The sequence below is a fragment of the Aethina tumida genome, chromosome 1, assembly GCF_024364675.1.
Source record: "Aethina tumida isolate Nest 87 chromosome 1, icAetTumi1.1, whole genome shotgun sequence".
Taxonomy (NCBI): Eukaryota; Metazoa; Arthropoda; class Insecta; order Coleoptera; family Nitidulidae; genus Aethina; species Aethina tumida.
This window is the reverse complement of record NC_065435.1, coordinates 63,028,877-63,048,226: the sequence shown is the minus strand read 5'-3', so window position 1 is coordinate 63,048,226 and position 19,350 is coordinate 63,028,877. Positions and strand designations below refer to the sequence as shown.

Here is a 19,350-nt window from a genome sequence, read left to right as displayed (position 1 = left end):
AATAATTTTCCTAAGAAAACACAACCCTTTAAATTATATTAAAAATAAAGGGGTTGCGTGTTGCAGGTGTATCATTAATAATAAGTAATAATTGTCTGGGTCTACATTCCGACGAGAAATTTCAAGTTTGTCGCCGTATTTGAGGAAACGACACAATTGCACGCTGAAAAACTTGTTGCACCGCCCGTCCCCAGTAAAATCTACATCCAAAGTTTATTTACGTCCACCTGTTACTTTAAATAATTCCAATAAATCCGTAAAAATATCGGGCCGTTGAGGGCGCCAGACGTCCGAATAGGTCCGTGGGATCGCTACCGATATCGTTGGCCACCAGAAAAACTAATTAAAATCGTCCCATAACCCCCCTCCGGCAATTAATCACTGGAGCTGTGTTCTTCGCGGGCCCGGTGACGTTTCCCTGAATAAAACATCGCGGTCGCGACTGAAAAAGGCGTTTTTCCCCGATCAATTGAAGAATTAAGACATCGTTCACGGCATAATTTATATTGACAAATGAGGTGTCACCGGTGCCACTACAAATGTCGAATACAAAGTATCCACGGGACTCATTTGCAATTCGTACGGCCGCAGTCTTATGTGAACTAGTTTTTGTTGATCGGGACTCGGCAGTAATTTTTACCGTCCGGCATATAAAGCAGCTCGGCCGGCCGAGCCACTGGAACAATCGTGTTTCTTTGTCAAAATCGTTATTAGGTGTTGCTTACAAGTCTATTAAGGTCTCTTTTTGTCCGGTCCCTCGTTGTTAGTGTATCTTTTGCTCTGGTTTATGTGGTGCGAACTGAGGTTCTTGTTTCGTACTTTTTGTGCGGTACCTTCGTAAAATTCGTTTCACAGATGGAACAATTGTTAATTTTTCACTTATATTTTCGATAATTATTTAAATTAAGTTCTCAATACTTCGCTTCAAAATGAATTATATGGATTTAAAAAAGGTTCAATAATTCTATAAATGAAACCAATAGAAGAGCTTTTTACTCAATAATAAATATCAAAATTACTGATGAAATAATTGTTTATTAATTTTTCACTTAAGTCTTCAATGATTATTTAAATTAAGTTTCAAGAGAACAGAAAAGATCTGCTATATTATCAAACATTTTCATTATGTCCCTCCTCATACACACATTTTAATTCCAATCAATTACATAGTGGTTAACAAAGGTTCAATAATTCTATAAATAAAACCTATAGAGGAGCCTTTTACTTCGCCCAATAATAATTTTACAATAGACTCGTACAAAACAAGCAGACTTTTGTCCGCATAAAAACTAAATTCGGTCACAAAAGCGTGTAACTTGTTTCAGTTAATAATTGTCAATTTCTGAATGTTTTACGGCCTTTTTCGAATCACATTTATGACAGGTAGAAATATTAGAATAGCATAGAAAAAGGCGTCACGTCACCATTGACATACATCCTTAACGAGAGGCTGGCTTTTGTGATACAAGTGGTCCTTTCAAGAAAAACATGACTCTTTAACAATTCGGTTCTTTTAAAATCTACTTAAGGATGTTGGGCTTAATTATTGGATAATCTAAAAGAAAACAAACCATGGGAAATGGTCTTTGAAACGTTCGACTTGGTAACCGTTGTTTTGTTTCAGTTAGTTTAATGCATGTCCCCTTGCAACATAACAATTTGATGTTTGTCGGAAGACCCTGTACGTTTCAAAAACATATTATTATTACATGTTCAGCAAAGTGTATCATTTAATTATATACTCTGCAACAAATCATTTCATTTTTTACACAGGATGGTCGAATGACAATAAAATGTTTTTCAATCAGAAGGAAATGACGACACGTAGAATTTTTTTTTTCCATTATGTTCGTCAAGGATTTCCAAGTATACACACGTTCCTGTTCGAACAAAACAATCGAAACGCAATCTGAAAAAATATGAATTTTTCTAAAATAATCCAGGCAAGGATAAGTTACGCTATTTTTTCCCACAAATTGTTAGCGACGAACGGATAATCAGGTCCCAATAATTACCTGTCAAAGTACCTCGCGCATTTTTTTTTTTTTTTTTTTTTTTCTTATGACTGAATTGCAAAATGCAGAATTTAGATCAAGTTAATGGGCTACTTAATGAACCAATTACCGGGGTTCAAAGTTTCGCGTTAATTGCAAAGGTGATCGAGATAGAAAAAAAAAAACGCAACTTCTGACCAACAGCGATCGTTTGAACTTCGCATCACTTGTTTACAATTTATTATTATTTTAGAACGGGGAGAAAAAAAAAGGAAACGTCTACCCAGAACCCTCCCCAGTGCTAATTAACCCTGTGCCTTGAAATTTTATAGTCGCGTTCAATTGGGTTTTGTGTAATAAGCTAACGATGTGGATGGTTAGATGAATTATGTTTGAGGGTGTCCGCGTCGGGGGGGTTCGCCTCGACGTGTGGGGAACACAGGGGTATTTCATGCCGTCAGAAACGACGCTCGTGGCAACGCGCTGCACTAATTATAGGGAACAGAAAACCTTTGACATCTGACCTGATCCACTAACGAGCCATCGACTGGCATTTTGTTACCCGAATGGGCTCTCTCTGTGTACGCTCCCTCCGCGGTGTCTATACATATATGGTAATATTCTGGGTTGCGTCTCTGATAGTTCTAATAATTGTTATTAGGTGGTTTCCATTGTTTACTTGCTCGGATAATGTGTATTCGGCTTTTTCTTTACGCCAAAGGTACAACTGGCAACTAACCTAGATACAGACGTTGCTTATAGTTTCCCTGAGAGAAGCCATTTTGTTGAGAAGTAAAAATATTAACAGTACTCATGTCTCCTTTTTAACTTGTTAACTCCGGCTTTGTTTTCTAAAACTGACAGGGTATGTAATATTTTAAAGAATGGAAAAGGCCGTAAAAAGTAAAACAAATCTTCTTTTAAACTGGCTACACAAAAGCAAAACTTTTATTAGCTACAGTAAGTACCAGAACCGAATATGTATATTTATTTACTCCTTTAAAATGACATAATTGTTTATAATAATTTATCTTGAATAGTTAAAATAGTAGATACCGTTCAATATATTGGAATTTTTTTGTTTATAAATAACTATAACACTTTTTTATTAATTCTAAAAAGAGGACCAGAACTATTTTATTTACTCTTTTAAAAACTAATTGTAGTAAATTATCCAGAATGAATTTTATAGAAAATAATATACAATTTCAAAACCAAATCAAATCTTTTTGTTTATTAACTACTGGAGTGGTACCAGAGCAGAATACGTTACTTTAGTCTTTCAAAAAATGACTGAATTGTTTGTAGTAACTTATGTAGTAAAGTGTAAAAATCGTATCTACCATAAACTAGTTTGATAAAGGCAAAAGAAACACACAATTTCTAATGTAAATCAACAAGTTTGAGGCGTTTTGTAAATTTTTGTGTCTATTAGCAACTATAAAAGAACTATGCGGAATACATTATTTTACTTTTTTAAAAAATGACGGATTATTTGTAGAAACTTATTTAGTACCATTTTGAAGAATCAAAAAGGTACTAAGGTGTTAAAAACATATGTATTAGAAACAAATTTGATAAAGGCAAAATATACATACAATTTCTAATTTGGATTAACATGTTTGATTTGTTTTGTAAATTTTTGTTTATTAGCAAATATAAAGTTACCAGAACTGAAAACATCTTTTAAAAACTCATGGAATTATTGCCAGTAAATTATCAGTAAAAGTTTGAAGAGTCAAAATGGTACTTCAATGTAAAAATCGCGTCTACTATAAATTAATTACACAGAGACAAAAAACATGTTTGAGTTGTTTGTAGAATTTTATGTTTATTAGCAATTGCAAAAGTACCAGAACCGAATACATTAATTCACTCTTACTTACTAGTAATTTATCCAGTACCATTTTAAAGATACTAAAAGGCAAAAACTTTATTGTACCGTAAAAAGTAGCTGCACAAAAGCAAAAAACACACAAATTCGAATCTAACCAACATGTTTGAGTTTTTTGTTATTTATGTTTATTAGCCACGGTGAAAGTACCGGAATCGATTACACTCATTTATACACTATTTTGTAACTTGAACAAGCCTTTTGTTGCAATTTATCTGAAGCAGTGAGAGAAGAAAAAAAAAACAATTCTAAGAAATTAAAATTGTATCCAAAGTACACATAAAGGCGAAACAAGCGTGAAACATAAAATTTTCCACGGGACCAATACATGTCGTGTGCACGTAACATTTTCAAGTGTGTGTTATTTTTTTTCTTTCTGTAAATTTTTATGTTTATTAGTTCACTTTAATTAGTTTATAATAAATCATGTTACATCGGGTTAAAAATAGACGCGGTGCATTTGCATGAATCCCGTACATTCGTGTCGACCGTTTTTTACGAGTTTTTCTCCGACATGCCCGATACCCCGGGCGAATTTTATCTATACCTATATATACATATAAAAAAAAAAACTGAACTGAATGACGGAAGTGTGGTTTTATTGTTTTATTGGACAGGTGTGTTTGTTTTCGTTTTATGGTTCTTCGGAAACGAATTTTTAGTGTAAAACTTCCAGACCGAACGTCTAGAAATTAACGATCGTCATTAGGAAGAATATCTTTTTTGTCTTCGCCCGCCTAGTTCCAGTTAGTTCATCACGTTATCAGCTCGAGAGTTTCCCACATAGATTGGAACATTCCTCCCTCCTAGAGATGAGGCGGGAGTTAATTATTTTTCGAGTGCGGTCGTTTATAGGTAGTACCGAAAGCATTTTCGTGTGCCGAAATGTATAATTATACGTTGGGGAAAATGAATCACTTTCTCGGATAGTACTTATGCGTGTGTTTGCTTATTAGTTGTGGAAAAACTGACGCGGTGCCAAGAATATTTAAACAAATCATATTTATTGGCACCACCGAGAGACATTTTCCCTGGCACAATCTTCACAACCATAAATTACTTTACAATCCAAGGCGATCCCTGTGAAATTTAATATATTTTACTTGTATTGCAGATATATTATTTCTTATTACCCATACAATAAATTACACTGGAGAATAATATAAAGATACGAGATGAATTATGGTTGATTTTATTGAAACTTATTGCGAAATAAATCAACCGGGCAAAGTAAAAAGCACGGTGCTAGGATACTTGTTTAAATAAAATGAGACTGAATAACTAGCGATACAACATTACTTATTTAATCCAGTGGCTATTGAACTATCGGGAGGTCGCGTTCCGTTTCGGGACTGAAGAAACCGCAACGTGTCACGAAGGGTTGGAACACAATGTCCCATTCATTCCGTGCGGTGGTGACCCCCCATTTAAAACGGGTCACGTGCGCGTGAATTTGTTGAATTTTTGATTCGACCATTCGTGCCCGGTGTACCCGTGTGCGTATATAATATAAATAAATGGCCTAGCAATTGCTCTCGGTTATGTGCGAGCCGTGGCATTTGGAAAGTATCGGATGATTAATATATCAGGACACCTAGCGACTACCGGAAAATTGCATATTTTGCTTCGTGAAAAATTACAAACAAACATAATAAACCATATTTCCAGCGCTTAATAACGATAATTATCGGACTTTATTATATATTTTCTTCGGCAACGTATAATTTCAATCCGGGATATGCCAGATTAAAATCACAGGCGCCCAGTGCGAGTCCTGCGGACCGGGCCTCACCTCCAACGGAACGATGGTCCATTGTGGGCTTGATTTATTGTAATTAAAAGGGTATAAAAAGTATTTGCCTTTTTTACGTATGATCGTCGGGGCAATAAAACAACTCGTTTTGTTTTCGAACAACGAAAATTTCTCGTGGTTCAACCTCATTCTTATCTGTTTAGCGGGATCCAATCGCCTTTGTTTTTCGGTTTTTTTCGGTCGGCGCCTTTCTTTACGGTCGATTTTGGCGGTTGAACGCCGTCAAATAATGTCACAAGAATGTCGAACAATTTTTATTATTATATTGAGGCTGTTTGATTTATATACTATACAATATAATTAAATTTGGAGAAATTAAATGTTCTTGTTTTTGTATAATAAATGAAATTTTTGTCATATGTTGACCACAAAAAAATTTATAATATCGCCTATCTGATAATAAGTCAATATTTATGGCACATATATTTGATTGTCTTTTCAGCTACTATTCATTCGGCAAAAAAGTTCATTTTTCATCTTACATGGGCCACACTGAATTCTTGGTTTCAGCTATTTTTAATATTCTATAATAGTGTTTAGTTTTCGAGTATAAAAAAGCAATTCCTTTCTGATTTATAATAAAATTGTATAGTAAAATGAAGTCCATTTGAATGAAGAAATAAAATACAAAAGGGTCATTTTTCTTGTAAAAATGTAAGCCTTCCAAAAATAAAGTTTAATTGAAATTCTTCTTAATTTTAACATTTCATAATAGTATTTAGTTTTCAAACATGAAAAAGCAATTTCTTCTTAATTTCTTATTAAATTGAATACTAAAATAAAATCCATTTACTTTTCTTTTTGTTTTGAATAAAATGAATAAAATGAAATAGTCTATATTTTGGATGAGTCTATTTTAATCTAATTTTATAAATACATTTAAAAAACCATTTTTCTTCTCTGTTTTGAAAGACATGAACAAAATGAAGAAATATATGTCTATATGTGAGTACTTTTATTTTGAATTCTATAAATAAAAATTAAGAAATTTTTCTTATAAGTTTTACAAAAAAATTGCATGAGAATCCTTCTCAGTTATAAAATTTCATATTAATGTTTAGTTATCGAAATTGTCTATCTTTGCAGCTATTATATTTTATTTTACTGTAAAAATATACACTGCTGGAAATAATTTTTTGTAGATTGTAACGAAGTAGTCTTTATCATTTTTAAAAGAATAATTGCAATTTAAACTACTTAATGTTAATATGGTTTCGATAAAGTTGCCACTATTTTTTGATAAATTAATACCGGCGTAAAACATTGCTGTTGTAATGTAGATTACAAACCAATTTTTATAATTTTCTTAATTTAATTATATTCTTATTTAAAATAAAATTACAAAACTTACAAATAATTAAATTATCCATTTTTTAGTCCTACAAGACATAAAAAATTATTTGTGAAATTTTAGTAAAAGAGAAATTAGATTTTGTAAATCACTAAATTTCTTTAGCATCTATTTAAATCGAAAATGCAAATTAAACTTTGACAAAAGTAAGTTTTAATAATTTAATATTTTGTTATGCATAAATGTATATTTGTTTTATTGATTTATAGTAATTTTTAAAATTTATTGTTTTATTTGAATTTTAATTAACACGTTCAGCTTTATAATTACTGTAATTTTCACATAAATTCTGATAATGACTCGTGTTATAAATAATAAATTAGTTATTTCTGTTTATCACAATTTGAATTAACAAGACAAAAATAATTAAAATTATAATCAAATAAATAAAATGTTCACGGTTAATTTTAAATTAAATCTGAGCAATATAAATGAAATAAATATAATACGGGATGACTGAAATTTTAATAATAATTCAACGAATTCCAAAACTAAAACTGTCGAACAAGTTTGTGAACAATTAAGCCTGAACCTGAAAAAACAAACATATACTTATATGATAACCATGCAAGGACAATTTTGAGTGTTTGACAATGATGCAAAGTTATTGTTGAGAGTAATTAATACATCGAGGCATTACGGTATCGGGGAATGCGTGTAATCATGTAAAACATGTAAAAATGCGACTTTCATAACAAGAATTTTAATTTAATACGCCCGGAGCGGTCTCAATTCCGATTTCGACGTACTGAAAGCAAAATCTTGGGTTTTTCTTTGTTCAGTTCGGTTGAGTAACGTAGGTAGATCACCTTCTATTGTCCGTATATGTTGGCACGATCTTCCTTGGGTTTCGTGAAAATACCAAACTAGCTGGAGCAGTTTAATCAACACTACTGCATACGTGTAAAACGTTAATCCGATCCCGAATGACTTTATATAGGCCTGTACGCTAGACCCGCGACTATAACTAATGGGACTATTCCGACGAAGTATGGGTTCTGCTGAAAATGACGAATGTACGTATTTGGCGTTTTATATATTCTAGTTCGCCGCAACAGGGACTAAAATAGGATCCGAGTTAATGTTTTAATAGAATTCAGTTCTATCACTTCTCACGTGAATCCGAAATATTTCATCGAGTCCTTTTACATGGTGTACCTATCCTTAAACATACCGTGTTTTGTTTTTCTATTTTTTATCATCATCACCATCATCATCATCGTACAGATTATGCCGGAATGAAATGGCTCGAGGAAAAGTCGGGTGACACTTATTTTTCCTTTTTAACTTTTTGTGTGTGTTCAGTCTCTGAAATATTCAGACACTATGAAGTGAAACGTTCAAACGGAACCACGCGAAAGAAATTATTCATGAAACGGACGAACTGTTAAGTGGAGACGCGCCAATCGATTCCATCAATAAACGGGGGGCTCAATTTTCGAGTTCTCCCACAATGGAGTGGAAAGAAAAAAAATGTCGGCGACAAAAACAAATAACTGAATGATGGCGGATCGATTTTCGAAACGCATAACGCTACTCCGCATTCTGTTATCCCGTATTCTCTTCTTTTGTGCTGCGTAAGATTAAATAAAAAGAAACAATATTATAATAATATGTATCGAATTAATAATTGTGGGCATGAAATTCGAAATTGCGTTCGCCGGAGTTGACCAGTTGTTTCCTGACAGCCGCGTCTAATTATTTTATTTAATGATGATACGCATCGCGTTCGCTGGCCGACTCTATTTTGTACAAGCGCTGCCTGTAGAAATTAATGATTAAAAGAACAGTAGCTAAGTTAATAAAAGAACAAGAACGCAAAGATGAATGGTATTTCAAGTCTTCATTTGTTTTCAATTTCCTTTTTTAATCTATCTTTTGTCGAACGATTCTTTCCGTTGAAGAGCAACCGAACAAAGGTGCGGACCAAGTTTTTTTTTTCCTTATCAAATTTATGTCAATGGTATATAAATTGTTAAGAGCTGACACATATTAACGATTCAATGGGTTCATTATGTTTTTCGGTATGAACATTTTTATTATTGCAGTCCATTACTGCTGCGAGATCAACGAGAAACTACCGATTTCTTAAATCAATAGACTCATCCTGTTTTTTCAGTCACAAGTAGTAATTCCTGTTTAATTATTAAATTAAACAATTCAACTTTTAACTTTGTTCGGAAAGTATTGATTTGATTAAAACTGTTCTAATATCTGTGGGAAAGATTCAACGAGTATTCAACACACAATTTGTTGTAAAAAAGTAATTTTCGTATTAAATTTGATTTACTTCACTTCTGGTCACAATCTCTTTGCTCCATTTTGCGTTTTGAAGGAACAGTTTCATTTAATAAAATAAACACAATATAGAAAAAGAAATTTAAGGTTTGTAAATAAAATTCGATGGTAATGACGTTTCTTCTTAATGTTGCTCATGTATTGATTTATTATAAAATTAGTTCTTGGTTTTTTTTCTGATTTTTAAGATACTGAACAAAATGATTAATCTAATTCTATAAATGAAATTTAATGGGAATTTTTCTTAATTTTTATATTTCATAATAGTGCTTAGTTTTCAAACATAAAAAAGCAATTTCTTCTTGACTGAATACTAAAATGAAATCCATTTGCTTCTTTTTTGTTCTGTAGGAAATGAACAAAAAGGAAGAAATAAAATTTAAGAGATAGTTCTCTGCTAAAAATTTTAAGATTTTCAAAAATGAATGAAATTCTTGAAAATTTTAATATTTCATTTATTAACAAAATGAATATTAAAATAAAATCTATTTGCTTACTTATTTGTTTTGAAGGAAATGAAGAAAATTGAGAAATGAAATGTCTATATTCTATTTTAATCTAATTCTATAAACACATTTAAAAAACCATTTTTAAATAATTATTTTTCTTCTTAAAATTTAAGGGTTCCAAAAATGAAATCTAATGAAATTATTCGTATCAAATTAAATCCATTTCCTTCCTTTTTTGTTCTGCAGAAGATGAACAAAATGAAGAAAAAAGTCTATATTTTAGATGAGTCCTTTTATTTTAATCTTAGTTTTAGTATTTCATATTAATGTTTAGTTTTCCAACAAAAAAGCAATTTGTTCCTGGTTTATTGTAAAGTACTAAAATATAATTGTCTTGCTTTTTTTGTTTTGAAGATTTGAAAATTCTTTTTAATTTTAATATTATATGAAATTTGTTCTGATTTTTAGCATACTGTTATCAATTTGCTATCAAACTGAATACTAAACTGAAATTTATCTGTTTTTTACACAAAAATGGATATCTTTATTTAAAGTTTTCAGAACATGTTCAATATGTATCACATATAAACACATTTATATTAATGTAAACATTTCCTGTCAGTGTTTAAATAAAAGTCGAATTAGCATAGATACCCTGAATGAAAGATCCATAATAATTTGTCAAATTAAACGTGCACATAAGCTTTAGCATAAGTTATGTAAAAAAATTAATATTAATGCCTTTCTAATATGTAAAATTCATTATCGGTCCACAATTATACCGGTAGTAGTAAAATTTGTTATCACCTGTAACAGTACTAATTAGAATAAGATAAACGTTTTATATGGTTTTATCTTTGTCGGTGTTTTAATTACGTTTGCCGAAACGCAACAGAAAAAGGAACGGATGCGGACAATAAAAATCCGGCTAATAAAAAAAAAAACGATATTCCGTCAAATATCAAAGTGAATTAATTAATGAGTCCAAACAAATTACAAGTAAATTATGCTGGTGGGGCCATAAATATTTCACAAGTTATTAAACCTTCAGTTGTATTAACCTCAATTACCTGAACACTGATGCTTATTAAAAGCAAATAAATTTCGTTCGATCGTTGGTCCAATGGAGGAGAGAGATCACAAGATTAAATTTGTGTATTGGCCGAACGTGTCAATTCGATTCCGCCAGCGAACAACAACTTGGAAGCGCATTATAGAAAATTAATTTTTTGCTCTATTCGTACACACACACACACACATACATATGCATAAAAAAATACCGAATTAAATTGGGACTGACCTGTGTCTGCGTTAATCCTAAACTGGCGGCCAGTTCTGCCCTTTCGGGCAAAGCCAGGTACTGGGTTCTCTGAAACCGTCGGTTCAACTGCTGCAACTGCAAACTCGAGTATATTGTCCTTGGTTTCCTCATTTTCTTCCCTTTCCCGCTTCCCGTTTGTCTCTCCAGCGACAGGCATTTGTCTGCAATTGAAAATTGTTTACCGTCAGTTCGGCAATTCGAAAACGCATTGTCGAATGAATTGGCAATCGGACCGATTCCTTCGGTCGAAGAATCTTTTTAATTGTCAACATTCGAATTTTGTCGTATGACTAATTTGAAACAAAAACCATGTCGTTTTGCGTAACAATATGTAAAATTATCGTTTCAGTCATGTATTTTGATCGGCTATTTCTTTCGTACATTAACAAATGTATTTTATATGTACAATTTACGATAAAAAAAATTTTACCCAGGTCTCATCGGTTATCTACTTAACCTTCGATGTCCAATATATTTTATCGTTTGTTTACATGTGTATCCCCAAACCCGACATAATTATTCACTTAATTAATTGCCATCCCAAATTGGACTCGGGAGACTTTGGAATCGGCAAGGTTTCCAAACGAAAAACCCAAACATTTTATTCGATATTGTCGCAATTGATGGCACATGGCTATTTTCCCAAATATTTCCACAACGTGGCGAATTCACACCGACGGTAATAGACATTATAGATAGCCTGGGCAATTACAACAGCTAACGAAGTAAAGTCTCGTGTCGCTTTTGTTCAATTGACAGCTTGTTTAATTGTTGCCAATAACTGAACAACAAGTCATTTTAATCGTATGCCGATCATTTCGAATTTATAATTTAATATTGGGTTGCTTCGTAAAACATCATGCAATGATATAAATTTCAAATTTCCTCTGTAACGTTTCAAATAAGACACGTAAGTATCATCTGCAAGAGTTAGAAGAAAAAAAGAGATACATATATAATGGTATAATAAAAAAATCATTACGACTTTGTTCTTCAATTAGCTTCACTTAAAGTACTTCTTTAACCTTAAAAAGTCAAAACAAACAAGAAATGTTCAATAATTTTTGAATAATATTTAAGATAATAAAGAAGAAAGAGCATTACATTTTTTACCAATTTGTAATTAACTCAATATATTAGTTTTTTAATAATAAAATATATTTTTAAATTAATTCACATTTTTACTTCTTTCTAATCAATTCATTTTTACTTTTTTTTGTATTTGTTTATTTTAATTAAATTGTGTTAAGTGTACTTTTATATACATATTTTTTTATTACTTTTTTTTGTGAATCAACAAAATATTTAATCATTTAACAAATTTTTTAAGTTGGTTATCAATAAAAATAAATATTTTGAATCCTTTTAACTCAATATATATTAGAAATTTTTAATAATAAAGCATATTTTTAAAATTAATTCATATTCTTACTTTTATATAAACCATTTCTTACTTCTTTTATAATATTTAATTTTGAATAAAATGGTGTTAAGCGTACTATTATATAAATATTTTTGTGAATCAACAAAGCATTTAATCATATAACTCAAATTATATCAAGTTTTAATAAAAAAATACAAATTTCTTAAGTTGGTTACCAATAAAAACAAATATGTTGATTGCTTTTAAATCAAAATATTAATAATTTTTAATAATAAATTTTTAAATTAATTCATTTTTGCTTCTTTATTAATTGTGTTAAGTGTACTTTTATATATATTTTTTTTTAATTATCTTTGTGAATCAATGAAATATTTAATCATTTCATTCAAATCATATACATTTTTAATAAAAAATACAATTTTGTTAATTGTGTTAATAAAAACAAATATTTTGATTCCTTTTAAATCAATAGAATAGAATATCAAGTCTTTTAAAAAATTGTAATAATTTATGTAGAATATCACCAATAATTTTTAAGGCAAAGTCAAAAAGCAGTCCAAAGTTGAAACAGATCACGAACTTTAGAAAATCTAACGTTTCTTTACAATTTTAAAGACACGTGTAAAAAAAACGTTGGAAGGTTAGACCATCTAAAATTAAATAAAACTGGAGTCATCGCAATAAAATTAACAACAGTGATACGTTTATTTTCGTGAAAAATGTCCGTCAAACGGTCACTTAATTTAATCTATCCGACCAAGAACTTATTGGTTATTCAACGGCAGTTTAGCATCGCGAAGAAAAGACTTTGCATTGAACGAGTTTAGAAACCGCAGACCTAATAAAATCTAATTATCTAAATTAGCCATTAAATACGGATCATTACTCCGGTCAGTTCGGTTAATAATTGTCACTAGATATCCATCAATAAACACCTCGTTAACAACATCAAAAACCATTATGACATTTCCCGAAGTCCGATCTTATCGGCCGTGGCTTTTCTATAGGCTAGGAGTTATCGAACACTTATAATACAATTTGGGCGCTCATCCATTTTTCTGATTGATATTCGCATTTACACGTTACGTCTCGGGGTCACGCCCCAATCGGACGATTGGAAATAAGTTCCCCCCGGGTTTCCAAGTCACTCTTTCAATTCCGTACGAACTTGAATTTTATTTATTGGATGCGTTTAATGAAAACCTAGCCACGGCGGTAATTTTTCAATTAGGAATCAATTATTTAATTAATTAATTGGGTTGGCAATGGAGTTATGGGCTCGGAACATGTGAAAATTTAAGTGTTCGGTAACAACTAACAGGAGCGTTCTTTTCTACTCTTTTATCGTCGAAAATTGAGACGATGTTTTTGATGTAAGTTATAATGAATGTACAAAATAATGGATATTGGATATTTCAATTCAAATTTAAGAGTTAAAATTAAGGTTCATAATATATAATAATAATATATCAATAGTTTAAAAAATTGAGCAATAAATTTATTTAGTTATTTATTTAATGTTTTCCTATTCAAACAATTCCAATTTAAAAATTTATAAAACTTATCCCAAGTTTTGTTAAAGTTTATGAGTTAAAGTTAGTATCTAAAATTTTAACGGTTCAAAATTTATTCTCACATTTCTAATAAAATATTTCTAATTTTTGAAGTGAATTATGATTTTTTAATAAGTTAGATTTTACTAAATTTACTCTGAATTGTCCTTAATATAATCAATTAAAATTTAAGAGCTAAAAATTAATTCCAAAAGTTCGTAATAGTAAATTTATTTTTGTATTTTTATTCAATAATTTTTTCACAATTTATATTTTATTAAAATTCACAATTAACACATTTGAATCACTTAAAATAAATCTTTAATAATTAAAACTATTCGTTGAAATTTAAGAATTAAAATTAAGTTCATAAGTATTATTAATATTATCGATAATTTACATTATTATTACACTGAAATATTTTTTCTTATAATTTAGATTTTATTAAAGATTTGGAACAATTGAATCAGTTAAAATATATTCTTAATAATCTTATAATTCGGTTAAAATTTTCAGTCAAAATTTAAGAGTTAAGATAAAAATTAAATTAAAAATAGTTAAATCCACAAAATTAGTAATATCAAACTTATAATAATAATTTAAGATATTATTACTTATTTTTATGAATATTTTTTAATATTTTAAAATTTATTTTTGTTTATCCATTCATTTGACAACATTAAAATAAAATTCACACTTAGTACATTACAATAAATTCTTAATAATTTTAAGGGTCATAATATTAATATCATAATATTAATACTATCGAAGATTTAAGATATTTAGCTTTAAATCTACTTTTATATAGTAATTTTTAATGTTTTCAAATGTATTTTTGTATTTGTCTTCAAAATTTTTTAGTGTTCAGTTAAAATAAATCCTTAAAAAACAGTTAAGCTTGATTAAGTTCAAAATAAGTAAAATTAATATTATTAATAGTTTAAGATACTTGAAAACCACTTTATTTATAAATTAAAATGATTTTTTATATTTTTATTTAAAATTTATAATTTTTAAAATAATTCACAAATTTTTACAACTTAACTTTTATTAAATTTTAAATTTAAAATTAAACAAACTGAAGCACTTTTAAGCCAGTCAAAATTAATTCATCGTTATTAATATTTTATTTATATTTATTGGTAAATATAATACAACTTTTATTAAAATCTAATTAGAAATTTATATTTTAACATTTAATTTGTTGTAGAAGTAAGATAATAAAGAAAGGTTAATTTGTCTAAATTGTTTGAAAACTTATAATTATAATTTATTTTTCAATAAATTTGATTTTTAGTTAGAAATATTATGAGAAAAACTAATAAATTAAGCTTCGAATATTTTAATAAAATAAATGTGTTAGTGCGATTAAATTTTGATGTCCTTAAATTGTCATTTAAGTTCCATTTACATGATTTCCAAAATACTTAATGACATACGAGTTATCTGTTTTTTACTAGTACTAATTTGTATTATTTATTATTTATATTTCATGTATTTTTTTCCTTCTTATATAAAGTATACTTGTTTTAATGTTTATATCATTATTATACACTTTATTTATGTTATTTTTCACGTGCCTTATTTTAATTTGTCTAAACTTACATGTCTTATTTACATGACTGTTTTGAAATTTAATACCTAATAATTAGAGATAAGAAGATAATTTAAAAGAATACTTCTTGCCACTTCAATAGATTTCCCCGTTTTAGACGACTTTGCCATTAAATTATGAGTTTCATGCATTGGTATGTCATTTAAGTTCCATTTACATAAATTCCAAAATACTTATAATAACATAATCCAATGCCTACTTCCACATAGAATAATGGGTAGCAAAAATCATAATTTAACACCGCCACAACCCTACAGAGGTAGGTAGATAGTCCGGCAGTCGCATTTCGAATATTGAATTTAAGGAACGAACAGAAGAAAAGTCGAGTAAAGCAAAGTTTAAGTGTCCAATTCGACTTATCGAACTCACCGTCGTCCTTCGGCGATGGCGGACAATTTGAGGCATACGATCCCAAATGGTATCCCGTGTAGGAGTTCTGGTGCATCGGCGGAAAGGGATAAGCACCGAGCGCGCCCCTGGGCGACGGGAACCCGGCGTCGTGGGTGCCCGTCGGTCCCGTGTGCGCATTACCCGCCGGACTGTTGAAGTGATGTTGGTACGACGTCCTCAAGGGCCCGTAGCCGTGCTGTTGCAATTCGATGAACGCACTCTTCGAAACGGGCGTCGAATTGTTCGATTCGTGGGGTGTTGGCGGTCCGATGTGGCCCTCGCCCGACATTGTCGGCGTGCCCGGTGGATCTTCGTTTGGACCCCCGAACGGGGAGCCCAGATCCGTGAAGTTCAACGTCGTGAACGGTTTGTTGTCCACTTTGGTGAAGTGCTGGTACGTGGCGTGCGGTCCGCTGTCCTTACGGCCCTTAACGCCAATCGAATCGACCGCCGTCCCAACGCCACCAGATCAATCGGATCCGAATGACGAAACGCAAAAATCCGTGATGTGCGCGCGGAACTCGTGCCCAAAAAATGAACTTAAGAAGCAGTAGTCACTTGCGTCCGCCGCAGCAGTAAATATTGTCCGATGCACTGAACAACACCAAGTTTATTTATCACTAATCACTGCAGAGTTTATTTCGATTTGGTGGACGCAACGTAAAACCGAAAGTGCCAAAAACGATCGACCAAAATCGAAGACCGAACAAATAAAATTAGTTTAAAGAGTTAATGACACTAATCAAACCACCGAAAGCAATTTGCCGCATTCAACTGCGATAATACGTGTAATTCACACTATAATTGAGTAAAAACTATTTGAAGATTAAACCGAAACTAAATTACACGAAATTGAGCGCATATGTCGTTTTTTTTTACGTAGAAAATTGCTCGTTCTAAACCAACCATCTACTTCCTACGAGTGTAGGTACTATAATGAAGAATAATCATATAATAGTCGGCTTTAGGACTTAGTTGTAGCTTTCGACCGACAGGTTTCGCTACCATTCAGCGTTACGCGGCAAACCCCGCCCGTCGCCGTCGTCGATTGGCCGCACGGATCGAACGGTTCGGGTCGCAACCAGTTTTTAGCCAGGTTTGAGGTTGCGCGGGCGTGGCCGGGACGCGAGCCCCGACACCAACACGCCCTACCAGACTTCGAGGCGCTTTATTTTTAGGTTAGGTTCAGGTGTAGTTAACGTATTTACGCTGTTTTATTGCATTTTTGTTATGGTTTATCCATTTCGATGCTGCGTGGCTTTCAGGGCTCTTTTAAGTGACAATTCATCACAAAATTTGCAGACACACTACAACAAGATATGTATGTGTGTGTGAGTGTGTGTGTTTACATATTTTTGTAAACGTCATTTTTTTTCCTTTACTTTTTGATGTCCGTCTACGGCTTTACGGCCATTTATTTTGTGTGATCTGGCTATGGTGATTGTTTTTTATCGAATGCGTACAATGTTTGTTTGGGCAGTGGATGTTTTCGCATTAGTGGAATATGTGTCTGTTGGATTGCAAAATATCTTTTGAATGGTAACATGTATGCTAATAATGAATTCACCAAATATGAAAAAATTAAACTAAATTAATATAGTTCAAATTGATATATTTCATAAAATAAATGTTAATAAATCAGAATACCATAAATTATAAAATACTAAGTATTGTGTTACAAATTTATTGAAGTATTTTGTACATACACTTATAATTTTATTTAATAATTAAATACAACAGATTATTAAAATAAATATTAATGTGTTTTATGAAGTGACAGTTTCAAATTGCAGACACACTTCATAAGATATGTATGTATGTGTGTTACTTGGTCATTTTTTAGTTTGTTTGCTATTTATTTTGGTGACTATTTTATCAAATGAGTTTAATGTTTAAGTGGTAGATGCTTTCGAATTTATAAAATAGGAATGTCCATTGAACTACAAAATATATTTTAAATTCTAATAAATATACGGACGATGATTGATGACAGTTATTAAATTTATACTTATATCCGAAATATAAATAATTAATTGTATGCATAAATTTAATTAAAATCAAATATTTAATAAAACGTATTTTAATAATTCCAATTAATATATTAATTAGTATTCCCTTGCAAATTGAGTAGTGTAATTAATAAAAATTTATTTTTTACTAATAGATATTCATTCTTCATTAAATATTTATTTATTTATAAGTAAATGTGAATGTATTTTATCAAATGACAATGAATTTCAAATTGCAAACACACTTCACAAGATACGTATATTATGTATATTGCATAATATTAAGTCAATTTTTCTCTAACATTTATTTGGTGTGATCTATTTTATCTAATAAGTTATGGTAATGTTTAGGTATTATGTTTCTGTCTATTGGAAAATAAAATTTCTTTTAAATGGTAACATATGTTATATGTAAGATGAGTTCACCAATTACTGAAAAATTACAGTTCGTTTTATTAAACATAAATAAGTAGTGTATATAGGTAAATATAGTTAACATCAATATAACAAACATTTTATTCATTCAAATTAATATAACATAAATATGCAACCTCATACCAAGAATTCTGTTACAAATTGAATAGCGTGATTAATTAAAATATATTTTACACAAACACTTAATATTTGTATTTAATAATTAAATATGACAGATTGTTTAAGTAAATGAGAACGTATTTTAGTCGCAATTAATCTCAAATTGCAGACACAATTCCCAAGATATGTGTTTATTATTATAAATTCATTTTTTTGTTCGTCTACATTTAATATTTATGAGTTTAATGTTTTAACAGTAGTTTTTGTGTCTATTATATTACAAAATATATTTTAATTAGTGACATATATTCAAATGAAGAGTTGACAGTTCGTAATAATTGATGTAGTTTTTAAGTAGTTGAAATTAGTATTCATAAACACATAAACATAAATAATTAGCTGTGTGTTGATAAATTTAGTTAAAAACGATATATTTAATAACTCCAATTAATATAAATCTGCATACTAATAGAATACTAAGTATTTAATAATTTAAGATATAATAATTAAATATGTTGGTAAATTCAGTTAAATGGATATATGTAATATAATTTTAATAATTCAAGTTAATATAAATCAGTATACAAATTTATTGATGTTTAATAAAATATATTTGACAAATTATTTAAATGAATGTTAATGCATTTTATTAAATTGCAGCCACAACACTCCAAGATATTTGTATGAGACATATTTTTGTGAATGTTAATTTAATCTACTAGTGGTGGATATTTTAGAGAATGAA

At 30.2% G+C, this 19,350-nt stretch overlaps 1 protein-coding gene across 1 annotated transcript in view; it reads right to left on the bottom strand.

Annotated features, from left to right (window-relative positions):
* Window positions 1-16,946, bottom strand: part of LOC109605757 (homeotic protein distal-less) — a 42,320-nt gene extending 25,374 nt beyond the window's left edge. The window contains exons 1-2 of the mRNA XM_020022349.2: window positions 16,042-16,946; window positions 11,100-11,281 (exon numbers count right to left, since the gene is read on the bottom strand). Of these exons, the coding sequence (XP_019877908.2) occupies window positions 11,100-11,281; window positions 16,042-16,351 (492 nt within the window). The 5' untranslated portion in view covers window positions 16,352-16,946. The remainder of the gene's footprint in view (window positions 1-11,099; window positions 11,282-16,041) is intronic.
* Window positions 16,947-19,350: the final 2,404 nt, after the last annotated feature.